This window comes from Aspergillus stella-maris (genome assembly GCF_047715825.1).
Source record: "Aspergillus stella-maris strain CBS 113639 unplaced genomic scaffold BDV14scaffold_38, whole genome shotgun sequence".
Lineage (NCBI taxonomy): Eukaryota > Fungi > Ascomycota > Eurotiomycetes > Eurotiales > Aspergillaceae > Aspergillus > Aspergillus stella-maris.
The window spans coordinates 65,775-80,456 of NW_027396832.1; the positions used below are offsets into that span (position 1 = coordinate 65,775).

The 14,682-nt window shown below is 50.1% G+C and overlaps 6 protein-coding genes across 6 annotated transcripts; 4 read left to right on the forward strand and 2 right to left on the reverse strand.

Moving 5' to 3' along the window:
• Positions 1 to 487: 487 nt before the first annotated feature.
• BDV14DRAFT_201479 (uncharacterized protein) lies at positions 488 to 973 on the forward strand (the record flags this gene model as incomplete). The annotated part of the gene is made up of 1 exon (XM_073773771.1): positions 488 to 973. The coding sequence occupies one exon, from the start codon at positions 488 to 490 to the stop codon at positions 971 to 973; it is 486 nt and encodes a 161-aa protein (XP_073626716.1).
• A 2,240-nt stretch (positions 974 to 3,213) lies between these two features.
• BDV14DRAFT_175945 (uncharacterized protein) lies at positions 3,214 to 3,444 on the forward strand (the record flags this gene model as incomplete). Its single annotated transcript, XM_073769162.1, has 1 exon — positions 3,214 to 3,444. Exon 1 carries the CDS (start codon positions 3,246 to 3,248, stop codon positions 3,441 to 3,443), a length of 198 nt encoding a protein of 65 aa, XP_073626717.1. The 5' UTR covers positions 3,214 to 3,245.
• Positions 3,445 to 5,755: 2,311 nt separating this feature from the next.
• On the forward strand, positions 5,756 to 6,780 carry BDV14DRAFT_175946 (class I SAM-dependent DNA methyltransferase). The gene has a single exon (XM_073769163.1). The coding sequence runs from the start codon at positions 5,810 to 5,812 to the stop codon at positions 6,491 to 6,493; it is 684 nt and encodes a 227-aa protein (XP_073626718.1). The 5' UTR covers positions 5,756 to 5,809; the 3' UTR covers positions 6,494 to 6,780.
• A 124-nt stretch (positions 6,781 to 6,904) lies between these two features.
• Positions 6,905 to 8,817, reverse strand: BDV14DRAFT_209687 (Zn(II)2Cys6 transcription factor; the record flags this gene model as incomplete). Its single annotated transcript, XM_073775704.1, has 2 exons — positions 6,905 to 8,364; positions 8,424 to 8,817. The coding sequence occupies 2 exons, from the start codon at positions 8,815 to 8,817 to the stop codon at positions 6,905 to 6,907; spliced, it is 1,854 nt and encodes a 617-aa protein (XP_073626719.1).
• A 264-nt stretch (positions 8,818 to 9,081) lies between these two features.
• On the reverse strand, positions 9,082 to 10,197 carry BDV14DRAFT_209688 (NmrA-like family protein; the record flags this gene model as incomplete). Its single annotated transcript, XM_073775705.1, has 3 exons — positions 9,082 to 9,238; positions 9,334 to 9,496; positions 9,585 to 10,197. 3 exons carry the CDS (start codon positions 10,195 to 10,197, stop codon positions 9,082 to 9,084), a joined length of 933 nt encoding a protein of 310 aa, XP_073626720.1.
• Positions 10,198 to 14,006: 3,809 nt separating this feature from the next.
• BDV14DRAFT_201484 (uncharacterized protein) lies at positions 14,007 to 14,593 on the forward strand (the record flags this gene model as incomplete). The annotated part of the gene is made up of 3 exons (XM_073773772.1): positions 14,007 to 14,296; positions 14,392 to 14,459; positions 14,532 to 14,593. 3 exons carry the CDS (start codon positions 14,007 to 14,009, stop codon positions 14,591 to 14,593), a joined length of 420 nt encoding a protein of 139 aa, XP_073626721.1.
• Between the last annotated feature and the right edge of the window lie 89 nt (positions 14,594 to 14,682).

A 14,682-nucleotide genomic window follows, 5' to 3' on the forward strand; every position in this document is an offset into this window, starting at 1 on the left:
CTGGCGATACATTTTGTCGTACCTGGAGGTACTTGTGCCAGCCGAGTCAATTCCAATGTTGGAGGCCATATCGCATCTCAACATCTAGGGAGAACATCGACACGTCGCACCGGCGACAATTACAGAGGCTCTCTCCCAGCTTTCTAAACTGCGTGAGCTGAGTGAAAGGTTGTCTGATAACGAGCGAAAAGACCACGGCTTGCGGGATAGGTTGAGACAGGAGTTTGCACCCAGCCTGTCCCACTGGCCAGCGTCCCTGGAGCACCTGGACCTTAAATATCCTGGAGATGCCCCGACAGATGGAGACTATTCTCCGCTGAGAAGATCTCAAACCGGTGCAGATGTCCTTTGCATAGCTCTTCGCCAGCTGAGCCAGCAACTTAAAACAATATCTCTAGAAGGCATCATGATTGGGCCCGAGATTCTCTAGCCACAGACGTCAGACGACTTGGATTACCCCGAGTGGCCGAAACTTTTATCTTACAAGATGACCTATGCCGCTGCGACCCCTTCAGGCACCTGGCTCTTCGAGCGCAGCACTTACTGTCGGGATTATGTGTTTGACCGTGACCCTGATCTCCTCCCATATGAGGAACCTATGAATGCCGCACCGCAAGACGAATACCCCGATGATTATCGCTCGGAACCATCACCCATTCTCAGCGACCTTCACATCACCGCGGCACAAGCAGCGCAGCATATGCCGCAACTAAAGAAGATGGAACTTACCGGGCAGCCACACTTCGCCATGAGTGTTCCTGATTTTAAATACTATGCACGGCAGCCAACCCATATATTTTGTTATGACCGGTTTCAGGGCCGTGTACTTTGGGAGGGCCACACGATATTCGACCTTTCGCACGAGACCAAGAAGATATGGGACGTAACTTGGAGAGTATATCGGCACAGTCCTTCAACGTTGATTATCGTGGTGAGAAGTGCTATACCGCGCCTAAAAGCCACTGGTTGCTGAAGACTGATGAAATTCCAGAACAATATCGATGAGGTAAATGCTGAATACCGGGCGGAGTATCTGCCACATTTCGCATCGTTTAATTCAGATTCGTTACAGCGCAGCCAGGAAGGAACATTCATGGCAACTTTGCAATTATCGTGGTGGATCTTCAGCGCATCCAGGATCACGGGCAGATTGCACGGGGACTGGTGACCCACCTGCTGGATTACAGAGGGTCCACAGTATCTAGGTAGGCATCCTTGTCTTGCAGTTTACAGCTAGACACTGTTTGTCTATATTAAATAGTTTGTTATATGAGAGACTTACAGACGGAGGAATTATTGTACTTTGGAGTTGGTTAGAAGGGCGGGTCTCTTTACCCACGCCCGGTGTTGTCGGACAGCCCATCCACAGCCAGCAGATGAACATGTTTAGAAAGTGAAAAATCAAAAGCATCGCGACTGCTTGCGACCTACCAAGTAATATACCGCACTAAGCTATAAGTTAATTAGCAACTAAATCCACCCTGGTCCTTTACTGCATGATATGCGAACAAGCCGCCACGATGCAAGATATCGCCCATGCAACAATCACGGACCGCAATGATTCTTGACAGGCAACCTTTTTCAGACTGCCATCCTGTCTGAATAGTTGAGAGACGCTGTATCTGCCGTCATTGCTCGGCTCTTGTTCGGAAGAGACAAATTGGCCTGTTACAGAACCTGTGGTTGATTGAGATCTCTGAGGTATGACTGGACCCCATCCGACGGAGATCGTCGATTTCACGGAGCCAATCACAATGCATAGGCTACTTATTACCTGATGAGGTAAATAGACTCAAGCTGAAGCCTTCACAGGGTCATCGAAAGCTGCAGAGTTATGACGTGGGCAATTTGAAGGATTTCAAATATAGGGAGGCGAAGCCCAAAGTACTAGGTCTACTGTCCAAAGGCATTCATCCCGCTGTCAATTTAATGAGTACCTGTTTCTCGCCATTTCTGAATTCCCAAAATGCCTCTACGAAACAAAAGCCGCACTGAGAGACTTGTTGCCTTGCTATCTCTAGCACTCATCGCTTGCTTGGTGACTATTCTTGTCGCTCTTACTTTTCTATCTCCCAGCCATAAACCTATCGTTTCCCCGATCGACTTGCCGGTTATTCGGGACTATGAATGGGCAGGGCAACACCAAAACGTGCCACATATCCGTCGTTATCGTGCCCTTACCGCGGCTAATGTTGAGGGCCACACTCATACCTACGATGAGGATAAACTATGCTCAAACAGCGCGAGCTGCGATGAAATTAGAATCCGCGAAACAGCCAGCGTAAGGATTTACCAACCGGGAACCAAAGAAGAAAAGGTTTCAAAGACCTTAAACTAATGCTAGACTCTATCGCAAGAAACAGGATTTCTCCGGGCATGCTTGCCAGTCAAATGGTCGGGCGCCAACAAGCTCCGAGTTTGGTATAGCCATAGGCAATGTCCAGTCGACCCTAATTACATCAATAAAGACTACAACTACTTCCGCTGCTAGGCCGGCTTCAATGACGGCCCCATGCATCGCGACTACCAAGGATTGATAATCACCAATCCGCAGTTGAGAGTCTGTTTTGAGACTGTGGCCGAGGTGACTTGAGTGCTGCCAGCTCTATGTTTGATTAATCATGTCATGTAACCTCAAAAGTCACGCTTGCGGTGCGATAATGTCTCGAACGATTGGATCATTGATAGTGAGAAGAGTCGGTTCGAAGTATTTAAATAGAAAACCGGACTACTCTTCTTGGTGTAAATTCAAGATTCCACATCCTTGAGTAATTCAGTAAAAAGGTGTGGACTTCCATAATCCGGTAATTCCCATTCCTAGTCAGTAAGCTCACCTTAGATCAAATGAGACTCTGCGCCGCGTTGATATGATCTACGTACCCGCCCATCCTCGATGTTCATCATTTCGAAACACCAGGCTACCGAGGCCACATAAAATCTCCTTTATGAATGTATAATTCAATAACAAAGCGACACATGGTAACCAAATCATCAAACCGGCTATTCTCCAGCTAAATCCGCGGGCCTCAATCATCAACCCGAGACAAACCACCACTTCATCTAGAACCTGACTGAGTCAGCAACTTGATAGATCAATTCCTGTCGCGCGGACGCGTCAAGCTAAGCATATAAACATCACTAATCTTCTGCAGATAATTCTTTTTTGCGACCTTATTACCCATTTCCTGCTTCCTTTGTTATGTTCTTGATCATCTTGTCTTTCAAGATTGGTTGGATTGCACAGCATGGGGAGATCAGACGATGAAAGAATCCCAAAGGAGCACCGGGCGGCTTTTGAGGAGTACGCCGAGTTCGTCGACGAAGATGGAAATTTCATTGACGAGGAGTATGACTCGATGCACGGTGATACCGAAGAAGAAGAAGTAGGCGTGTCGGAAGTGAAAGACGAAGACAACAGCACAAACACCTCCCTCACCTCCTGACTCCAAAAGGGCGGCGACGAAGCCCCCTACGTCGCCGAAAAAGAAAAGAAAAGAAACCGCGAGAATGAAGAATTGGAAAATACCAAAGCGGCAGCTCTTCTCGCCTACCAATAGATGCATTCTGATCCGATCAAGAACGTGTACGCGTTTCTCAAGCCTGCGAGGAAGAGACCTTGGGGTGCTGCCCTCGGTCTCAATCCGCTTGTCAGGAAGAAGTTTCGGCTATCATCCACAGATTCGCTCGCGCCGACATCAGAATTCACTTGGTATATTGAGCTCTCTGCGCTGAGCGAAGATGGGGATGAAGATGAAGATAAGGAGGACCGCAAAGGGAATCCTACCTGCCCAGCACAGTCCAAAGTCAAGGCCCGCATAGACTTCAGTCCAGACGCGTCCTTGATCTACAACCATTCACGCCGCCACCCTCCACAGGCTCAACTCCATACAACCTGCAAGTCAAAAACTCAACCGCCGACGACGAAAATGCCAGTACCGTGACCGTGCAATTTCACCTAAAGGTTCCCCGGCAGCTCATCGATACCACGCACTCTTCCTGGCCATCGTTAGGCTCAGGGTCAGGCTTAGAGTCAGGATACCTTTGGTTCATGTGCATTAAAAATACATAGACCATAAGGACAATGGACGAGAAGCAGAGAACAGTTGAGAGCAGGAAGACGACGCTGGGCCTCAGTTTGCTTGGGATCATGAGTTAGTGGTACATGGAATGGAGGAATTGGTATGTAGCGCCACGTTGACCATGGTAGTGATGCGTGATTGAGGGAGCTAGGGCTTCCGGTCAATAAGCTACCCGCACGCAGCATACCGGGGAACAGTAGGTACCGTTTCGACCTCTCTTTATTGAGAGGTCCAGTAAATTAGCTACGAACCTGTTGGTTCGAGACTGTTCCAAGAAAGCTTGGAGAATTTATTGCCAGAGTTTTGAGTGAGAAAGCGCAGGGTAGATACTTGGGACAGTCGCCGAAAATTCCAATGCTTCTACGGGCATCAACGTTCCACTGATTTTCCCGGACTTACCCGAGGTCTACGTAGCTGCGCCCATTCAAACAGGATTCTCAAGTTAGAGACGAAAACCAAGTAAGCTCTCTTCGAAATGCATTGTTCTATTGCATAACTCCGAACCATATTCAGTGCGTGCTAACAACCCTGCATCTCAATGCGAATCGCCTCGAATTGCCCTCTTTCAGGAGTGCAAAGACCAGGGAACGAATCGAACAGACGTAAGCCCAGGATGTGGCTGCTTTGCCATTCCTTACTCTCAGATTGAAAGAAGGACGAAGTACGTACTATGGTTTGCCAAATATGCACCAGGCCGATGACGGACTCTCTAGCCAAGAATCGAGCTCTCGCTACGCTTTCTCTCGCCCAAGCAACATTCCGACACCGGGCGATTGTCTCCACGAGTAAAAACAGCGAGTCGTCGCACAACACCACAACCAATTTCATATCTACCGTTTATTCGTTATCCCAAATTGCACAGCATCGCTTCAAGTCCAGCTGGAAGGTGAAACGAGGTCCAGCCAGTCCCGGCGGCATCTCCGCATCCAGGCATCCGGGGCGCTGACATCACCGCGCAGTCCCTGTCAGGAGTATCATAGGTTATCGCTGATTAGGGCGCGTTAGACTGCATTAACCCACAGTAGCGCGCACGCATGTCATTGGCGATCGAAGTCTGGGCCAAAACTGCACCAGTTATGTGCTCTGGGTCGAATGCGTGGACCGTTGCACTGCAGACAGTTATAGGCAGGTAGGTTTCATAGCCTCCAACTGCGGGGAGGACAGGTGGATGGATTGCGAATGGTCCCGCAGTGTCTGTGTTGCGCCAGTCAATGGCGCTCGGGGGGGAATAGGTATAGCCCCATATGCCAGATAACCAATTAAGGGACCATCTGGCACACGCGCAGCCGGGGCTGTGTGGATCGGAAAGAGGGGAAGTGGACGTGTGGGGGATCGACGGCGTTCTAGATACTTTTAGATACGCTGTGCTAATGGATATATTAATCCATTCGGAGCTCTGACCACCTCATACAGCCTCTTCTATGGTCGATGGGTTATGCCGGGCGGATTATGGGGCGGGGATTAATATCTGACTTGCTTTGAGATAAAAGCGATCGTTCCGGATTGCGCAGTTGAACAGGCCATTGAGGGGCAGGGGGCATGACGCCATTTGATGCCCCGCGCACTGTGCGTTTTTGTTGTTACACCTGGTGGTTGCCTTTCGATGTCGTGAGGGTTTGGAGGGGTATTTAAGGTGCCCTAACCACCGGCCCTAATTATTCTCAGACAGCCCGATCCCTCAAAATATTTCGATCAGCACAGTCCTTCTCTCAATCGATTGATCATTCACAATGGCGACTCAAGTTATCACCGAGAACCAGCATCTTGCCGGTGCCCGCAATGCTCTAAGCAAGGAGGCTTGCATGAAGCTCTATGACGAATGGGCCGCGTCGTACAACAAAGACCTGGCTGAGGCATCCCAGAACTATGTCGCGCCACTTCTCACTGCTCAAACAGCAATCCAAGCCAACATTGCCAACATCGGGAGCAGCAGCAGCCAGAACGCCACCCTCAAGGCCACCGTCCTGGACGCAGGATGCGGTACCGGTCTCGTCGGCGAAGCCCTCGCCAAGAACGGATCAATGGTCATTGACGGTGCAGACCTGTCGCCGCCCATGCTCAAGATCGCAAAGGAGACCGGTGTCTACCGCGATCTGATCCTGGCTGACTTGACACAGCCCGTTGACCGACCGGACGCGACATATGATATCGTCACCTGCTGTGGTACTTTCACGCGCGGGCACGTTGGCCCAGACCCGGCATTGAGAGAGTTCATCCGCGTTACCAAGCCAGGTGGTGTTGTTGTTGCAACGGTTCTGAACGAGATTTGGGTTTCCGGCGGCTACAAAGATGAAGTAGCAAAGCTGGAGCGCGAGGGACTGGCAAAGGTACTTAGTACTGATGTGAAGGACTACCGCAAGGGAGCCGGCGACAAGGCGACATTTCTTGTCTTGCAGAGAACCAAGACGGCCTAGATCATCGATGCCCGATGCAACTGACGAGTGACGATCCATATGCAACATGCGAGACCGAACCGAGACCGAGACCGAGAATCTAGACGGGTGACTAGACGGACTACGGACGGAGGTGGACTGTTTCTTTCCTAACCATTACCAGAAATGAAAATTTTGGCCCGATGCGACGATACTTGCCCTTGCGACTGTGCCTGCCCACCTTGCCCAGTGCGACATTCCTTCGGACGGTAACCGGTGTAAACGTAGCTCGTCCGGTACGTAGTTTGTACTTCGTAGATAGCTTGGTGTACTCTTCTCTCTCGATTTGAGTCGGGTTGGCTGGGGCTCTTCCCGTAGATCAATGTCTTCTTCCATTTGTCATATATGAGAAATGAAATATTTTCCAGGAGCAAATGGAAATCAAAGTAAAATTTAGAAAAAAGCGTCACCTTCCGAAAGTCCGCCCTCAGCAGTTTCCCCATTGTGGTTTCCACTTTCCGACTCCTGCCACGTCTTTCCATGCACCGCGGCCGCTCTTTCCATGAGTCGGAACACAGTCTGCAATGCCACACTTCCCTTCTCAGAATCTCTTTGTTTCCACCTAGAAACCGCATTATCCATCAAAACCCAAGCTTGATCAGCTTCCGGCGTTCGCGGCCGACTACACAACTCTGATAGCACGAAAATTACAGCCTGCCATTGCGGGTACCCCTTGAAGAACCAAGACCACTTTTTTGTTCGTGGATCTGTTTCTAATAGATAAGAAAATTCCACTACCTCAATCGCGGTGGCAAAGAGCTGGTTCTTCTTTGGGTTGTCAGGCGCTTTGTTGAATGGCGATGTTGAATCTGTCCCGTTTTCGGCCTTTGCTGGACAGCCTAGGTGAGCGAGAAGCCAGTATCGGGAAAGCGCCAGACGAATGACAGTCGCTGTTACCCACTGAATTGGCACAGATGTGCTGCAGAACTTGAGGTATCGATCTTGCAGGCGGGTATGAATTTGCTTGAGCTGGGTGAGACGTTCGCCCAATAGGTTCCTTTCGCCGTTTCTCGTGGGTGCATTGAGAGAGGAGCGCTGACGGTGCACGTTCATCTCTATCCGAACCAAGCAGAAAGTTATATCAGTGTAACCAGGTCCTGCTTCTGGCAGGTTTTCTGTGTCAGGAGAGAAATCGTTGTCGTTTATGTTTGAAGGCGGCTCCGTGTCGTAACTATCCTCCCTGATGTTGATCCCGATCGCTTGAAATTCAGACGCTTGCACTTCCAACAAGTAAACGGACCACCATAACCGACGGCGCATCTCAATCTCAAACGGAGTCAATGAGCCGAGCCTCGTTCCATCTCGATGCAGACCCATACCCTGGGCTAGCCGGTGTATGGCAGCAGTCAGTGCCCACACAAACGGCGCGTCCTTTGGGCGCCGAAGACAGGTCAAGAAGAGAACTGCCGCTTGGAGCACCATCTGATTGCGATTTTTTAGAAACCCAGCACGCGCCAACGCTTGTTGTGCCGCGAATCTGAAATGATGCAGAAGCCATGACTGGGGTTGACCGAGCTCTGCTTCACATTGGGCGGGGTCCATACTTGTCACGGCGGCAAAGTAGACAGCAAACACGACGGCTTCGGTAGGTCGGTCAGGACATTTTCTCTCGCGTGCCGCCTGGCAAACTATTTCTAGTAACGTGGGCGTATGGAAAACCATCACAACTGGGGCTACGTTTTCTTCGTATGCCCTCCATAGCGTTCGACAGTGATTCCTGATGGGATGGAAGGATTCTAGCGAAGTCGCGATTGAGGAATAGCCAAACAGGAATTGACTGCCGTCGGCCTCATTCAGATGGTTTTCAAAGTTATTTGGTTCAATTTCAGGTAACGCGACGCATTGATTAAGCCCTCCGAGCTTTGGGTACATTCGTGTCAGCGATAAGTATTGCAGCGCAAGAAGAGGTTACCGACCTGGTCCTCAAGACCGACGAGCGCCTCATGGGTCGTATACTGACTTGAGCTGGTACCATTAACGAAAAGCTTTCCGTGTTGGTTCGCCACAATCTGGCTGAGGTCCGCAGTAGGAAGGTCGTAGGGGGAATATTGAGATGCTTGGCCCTCTCGATGAGTGGACTCTTTAATCTCCTGCTCCAGGCCTTTCAAGCGAGCCACCAGTTCAGCTTTCAGCGGGCGCTTTTTGCTCCTCGGAGCTCTCCCTGGTCCTGGAAATGTGCATTCTGCCTTTGACTTTGCGCAATGGGCGCAGGGCTGAATTTTGTTGCAGCGGATTTTTCTTTGGCTGCATCGGTGGCAGCTCCGTGGAGTCGGTTCTTTCGGTTGCGCAGTGGTGGCCATTGACATAGTATAAAACCTGCAGCCTATAGTAGAAGCAGGGTTAAGGTAAAACAGGTACCGGTATCCTAAAAGTACCAATCGGCCACTTTCCTAGTCATGCAGTCCCAGTTTTCGACATCAGGCCAGGTCGCAGTTATGTAAGCCCTGGCTCCTCGGGACTAAAATAAGCCCCGAAGCCCTGACCCTTAGTCAGATTGCTGAGATTGCTGAGATTGGGCCTTCGGTCATCGAAATCAGACAGCAAAGCCCTGCCAATCCCCTAGCGTCGTCCTAAGCATTCAAAGCAGAGTACGAACTAGGCAGTTTCTCCAAAGGCCACTGTCTCATGTATTCTTCCCAGCTCACGGGTTTGACGTCGGGATATCTCTCGTTGTCGGTCTTGGGACCGACGAATGTCCTTCCATTGACCCAATAGTAGTAGAAGAACCTGTTCAACCCCTGATTAGCGTTCTGAAGATCAAGAGTCACCAGTAACAGTTTATGGGTGGAAGAAAAGGGTGGGCAGTGAAAGGGCGGCCATACATCGCCAAATAACTATACACGTCCTCCGGCTTCTCTTCCTGCCTCTTGTGCATCGTCTTGTATAGATCATCTAGTGACCCGCGGCTCTCGAGCTTGGCCTTGATACCATAGACTTTCTCAAAGGACTGCGCGACTTCGCGAATCGTCGCGCGACCACCGAGGACTGCCACTCATTAGCTTGAACGCTTCTTGCCACGAAATAACAAGAAGAACAACAAGGAACTTGGCAAGAAGGAGAAAACAGAACATACACTTGACCACCCCCTTCGCATCTTCATCCCTAACAACAGCCGCCGTAAACTCCGCCGCATTCCCATAAGTCGTTCCCTCCAGCACCTCATCACCGTTCCCCCAAAACCGAAACGTGCAACTCTTTGCATCAAAAGTATCAAAGAATGGACTGAAGATCGGCTCCATAAACCCTCCTATCAGGATATGCACACCCTTAACATATTCCTTCGTCTCAAGGTACGCCTTTACCTTAATCATCGGATCCCCCGGGAAAAGTTCACCCAGATTCAACCGGGTATATTCCAACGCCCAATCTGACCCTATATACCGCGGGATACAAAGTTCTTCACATGTATCAATAAGGATTTTCTGGCCTGTTACCATTAAGTTCTCGTCGCCTAGATAGCAGCAAACCAGCACGGCGCAGCCGCGCGCAAAGGACGTGATGGCAGCTTTGTTGAATGCGTCGCCTTGCGTTAGGGTTATGCGTGGGTTGGATGTTATTGAGCAGGGTAGTTTCGAGGGTGTTCGTGCTAGTCCGTGGATTTTGATCTCGGGGTATGCTAATAGGGTGGTTGTGAGGAGGCGCGCGAATTTACCGGTTATTCCGGCGATGCCGACTGTGAGTGTCATTTTAGATGGGGTGATGGTGGAGGTGGAGATGAATTTCAAGAATGTAAGAAGGTATAAATGGTGTATGTCTCAATTGATATCTTCCATTCTTTGCATTGAGAGAATCATGCCATTATATACAACACCTCTTAGTCAACCATTATCCTCTGCGGACCCTATTTTAACCCCGATGCGAACATGTTGAATCAGCCTGTCTAGGCGCCGCCCCCACATTCCGTATAAGAAGCTAAGACTAAGAATCGTCTGACCGTCTTTGGGGCCGAAAGACCAAGAGGCTGTTGCCAGTTATCCCAGACTCTATTGGTTGACTCGGCTCGTTGCCGTCTCTGATTTGCCCGGCGTTCTCCAGTACACCGGGGAAGATGGAAGTCGGGTATGTAGCCTCGAGTGAGCCCAGAATATAGGCATGCTCTTGGCAACTGATGATTCTCGGTGAGAGTGAGAGTGAGAGCTGGGATTCAGGTGAGCCCCAGCGGGCCAAGACCAGCAACTTCTCAATGGATGGAGCCCAGCGAATGCTGCACTAGGCCGAATGCTGCACTAGGCCGCAAGCTGTGATTCAGTTTAGTGGTTCGTAGCGGTCTAAGATTGAGCACATGTTCGCCAGCTCGATACCCGGAAGCAAGTCATTCAATGGTTCGGATATGTAGGGAACTCCGGATAGATAGCACGGATTGGTATCGGCCAGTATAGTACCTACTATTCGGCGGGTACTGCGTTCGGCGGGGAGACTTTGAGACCCTTATCCAGATGTACCCCAGCAAATTCAAACCCATGGCCCCGCGGCCCCGCGCCATCCGTCGGGAAGGTTCAAACTTCCATCACAGCGGGACTAGCGTTTCTTAGTCTACTTCCGGCGCTCTTTCGGCGCTTCCTTGTCGAATCTGACGCCGAAAAACTCATCCGGCATGCGTCAAGCCGCATACGTACAGTTAGCAGGGGGTTAAATTAGCCCCCAACGTGACTACCTGTATTTATAAGCTCGGGTATTGACATGTTCTTGAAAATCCTTGGTCAGATTGTATCGAAGTCGCTGTAGGTATGAATATGGATGCGCCAAGCTCTGACCAGTTCCAGTCCCAGTTCCAATCCCATTTCCCATTCAGATGAACCATCCGATGGGCTGGTGGAGATCGAATGGCCACTACTGGGAGTAGAGTAGTGCGCTGAGATCACTGGACTGCAGAGAATGTTATCGAAATCTACCTAACACCGACCTCAATTCGTGAGCAATGGTAGCGGCTCTCGGCCTGCACCGAAGCCTACAAATTGTAAGGACATCAGATGTAGTTAAAGACATGGCAACTCGCATAATGCGAACCAGGTCTCGCGAGGGGACGGGGATCATTTCTTCCTTTCCTCTTCCAATCTCTTCTGTCGGGCCTTGCGTTCCTTCTCGAAATCAACGCGTATCCCGACGAATTTAAAGGTCTTGGGCGTGGATCTGGAAGGCTTTTGTGCGGCGAGTTTGAATTCACTGGGGACTTCTAGTCTCACGTAGTCGCTGTTGAGGAACTGCACGACGACGGTATCAGTGCTGCGAGGGACCTCGAGTTCGTGGCGTTCCACACCTGCGTATCGTGGTGGCGTGAATGGTTGGAAGTCGGCGCCTTCATCGCTGTCACTAATGGAGATATGGCCTACAACTGTCTGCTTCTCCTCTTGCTCAGCGAGTATCTGGCTATCAGGCGAACTGCCGCCCCAGTCGTCCTCGCCTAGGCGGTAGAACTCAACGTATTTGCTCGCGTAGTAACGGGAAGTGAAACAATGCTCGCGAGTATAGACGATAATGTTTGCCAAGAAGGGAGTCAAGGGACGTCGGCACGAGGGACTGAGCAATAGCGTTGACCTTGTCAACTTCCTTCTTTTCATCGGCTAACTCCTTTTCTTTTTCCTTCTCCTGCCTAAGCAATTGTCTTTTGCGCTGGTCGCGCTGAAATCTCAGGTCGTAGTATAATGATGCGTCGGATCCGGTGTAGGATCGGTTCCAGTAAATGTCCCAGTCGTCAGACATAGCTGTCATGGCCTTCTGCGTCCAAGTCTTCGCTATCGTAGTTGTAGTTGTAGTCGTGGTCTTCAGCGCGTTCCTTCGGCGTCTCGTCTAGATCGGAGATATCCTTGTCAAAGAGCTCAGGGTAGTAATCTATGTCCAGTTTCAAGACGCGATAATTCCACGCTGAAAGCTCGCGTCTTCATCGTTAACGCCAGCATTGTCATTGCGATTGGTCTTGGTATTGCGAGAATTGGTTGGTTGTTTTTGAACCTCTGTCGGCTTCTGCTTTTGCTTTTGCTTCTGGTTCTGGTTCCGATATTGTTTCTGTACACCATTCGTGGGATTCTGTTGTTGCTTCTTGCGGTTGCGCCCCATGCTTAGGTGCCTGGTGAGGTGGATGCGGAGAGCGGGTCAATCTGGGGATTCTGGAATGGGGGAGCTGGAACACAAAATTACGCGTCGCTTCTCAATGGAGTCCGATCGAGTATCAGGATGAGTCCTTCTAATACAAATTAGAAGGATTCTGAAGCTCTGTACCGTGATTTCCAAAGGTGAAAAGGGCTCGACGCGTCTTCGCGACGAGATATCTCGTGCTGACTAAGCGGCTTTGGAATTGACAACGATATGCACGCTTTTGCCATATTTTCCTAGTACTCAGAAAAGCGAAAGCTAGGATATTATCTTCAACATTTTATCGAGTCTTTGGATTCATTGTTTTCGGGATAGTTTCGATGTATGTGCTTGTCAATATGGTTGCGGTCGGGAGGGCTCTTGCATTCCTGTCAAAATATATATATCGGTACGAGGTACTCCGCAAATTTAGCAATGATAAGAGAATGGCTGACAAGACCATATTTCTAGAGCTGCTCGTGAATAAATCTATCCCGTCCAACAACTGGCTATCATTTTTAGCGTCTTTATCCAGTTCATGGAAATGGACAACATTGAACTGAAAGTGAAACGGCAAGTCTTAACGTGGACTTAGGTCTGACCAGCACCATTGACAGAATGATTTCCTACATTCGACAAAGTCATGAAATTGTACCTAATACCGCTGACGTAGCTGAGTCAGGATAGACATTATTGTTCAGCTCTAGACGAGACAAGAGCTTGTTCTAGTTGACGCTGCCAAGTAGTAGGTAGTAGGTATAGCCGCCGAGTTGCCACTGGGGTCACGGGGGCCTACGCCGGCCCTAAATTCCCGGCCTTAGTACCTGCAATGCTTTCATCCGTTCTCAACCAGCCATTTGATCGAAGGAACAATACCTGATCTACTGTGCATTAGCCACACCGACTAACTCAGGTACAGCGCCGTAAATTCGCTCCGTTAGGAAGTTGCTGGTCTTAGCATCCCGCCCGTCGCCTGCATCGACACTGAGGCGCGGCGTCTATGTATACCATCCAACAAAGGACCTAAAAATACCAACAATAGCTACTGGTGTCATGGCCAGGATCAGTCCAGGGTCTCCAATCAGTGAGAGGATTGATGTTGGCTATATCCACACAGCGGTCCTTGGGGCCAAATTGAAGCTTAGCACTGCCTCCAAGCTTACTGCGCCATGGACGGAGTGGGAGTCCCTGATTTCCAACGCTTCGCAAGAGTGCCAGAGATCTTGAAACCGATCGGGAAGGATCAAAAGTACCACTATAAAGAGGGCAACATAACCTATTTGCTACCTACCTGCCTGTCTGCCAGGCGGCTATTTGCTGAAGCCTTATAAGGTGTCACCACCACGGTCAACAACATCACCATCATCATCATCATCATCATCATCATCATCACCATCACCACAAGCGCACCAGACTAGCACCCAAGATGATCCCCACCACTACATTCGCTACATTCCTCGTCTCGTTCCTCGCAACAACGACCCTCGCAGCCCCAACAGAGAAACCCCTTGACAAGCGCACCGCCCTAACCTGCAACCTCGAAGGCGGCAACTACGGCCCTGTCAACGAAGTCCAACAATGCGTCAACTGGCTCACAGAGGTCCAGGGAAGCAAAGACTGCGTCGTTGAAGGCGAAAGCACGGTCTTCTGCCAGAATTATAATACGACTATTACGGGGTATAATCATGGGAAGAAGGATAGCGTTTCTTCGCTTTGGTATGTTGCCCTCGCTAACGGCCAGACTCTGGCTACGATACCCAGATACTTCCCTAGATTTTCTTCCTGGCCGTCCACTGACGAGTTTCTGCTAGTCGTGATGTCGCGGACGCAGCGCAAATGATTGTAGATACCTGTACGACGTCTGCGGGGTATATTGGGGGTGAGTACAGAGACCAAGCAGTTCCCGCTCAACTATACCAAGAAGAACAAAGCTGACTGGATCTGTTCTCAGGTCAAAACACAGCGAGAGGCAACGGGAACATGATCATCAGAGTCGACCGACGAAGCGAGTAATCGGTTCTACAAATCGGCAATTCCATACCTACACGAAGAAATTCGGCGACGGCAGTCGGAGTGTTAGAGCAGAGTCGGATCGATGTCAT

Excerpts from the sequence above, each read along its gene's own strand:
- BDV14DRAFT_175946 (XM_073769163.1), top strand. The coding sequence starts at position 5,810 with ATGGCGACTCAAGTTATCACCGAGAACCAGCATCTTGCCGGTGCCCGC.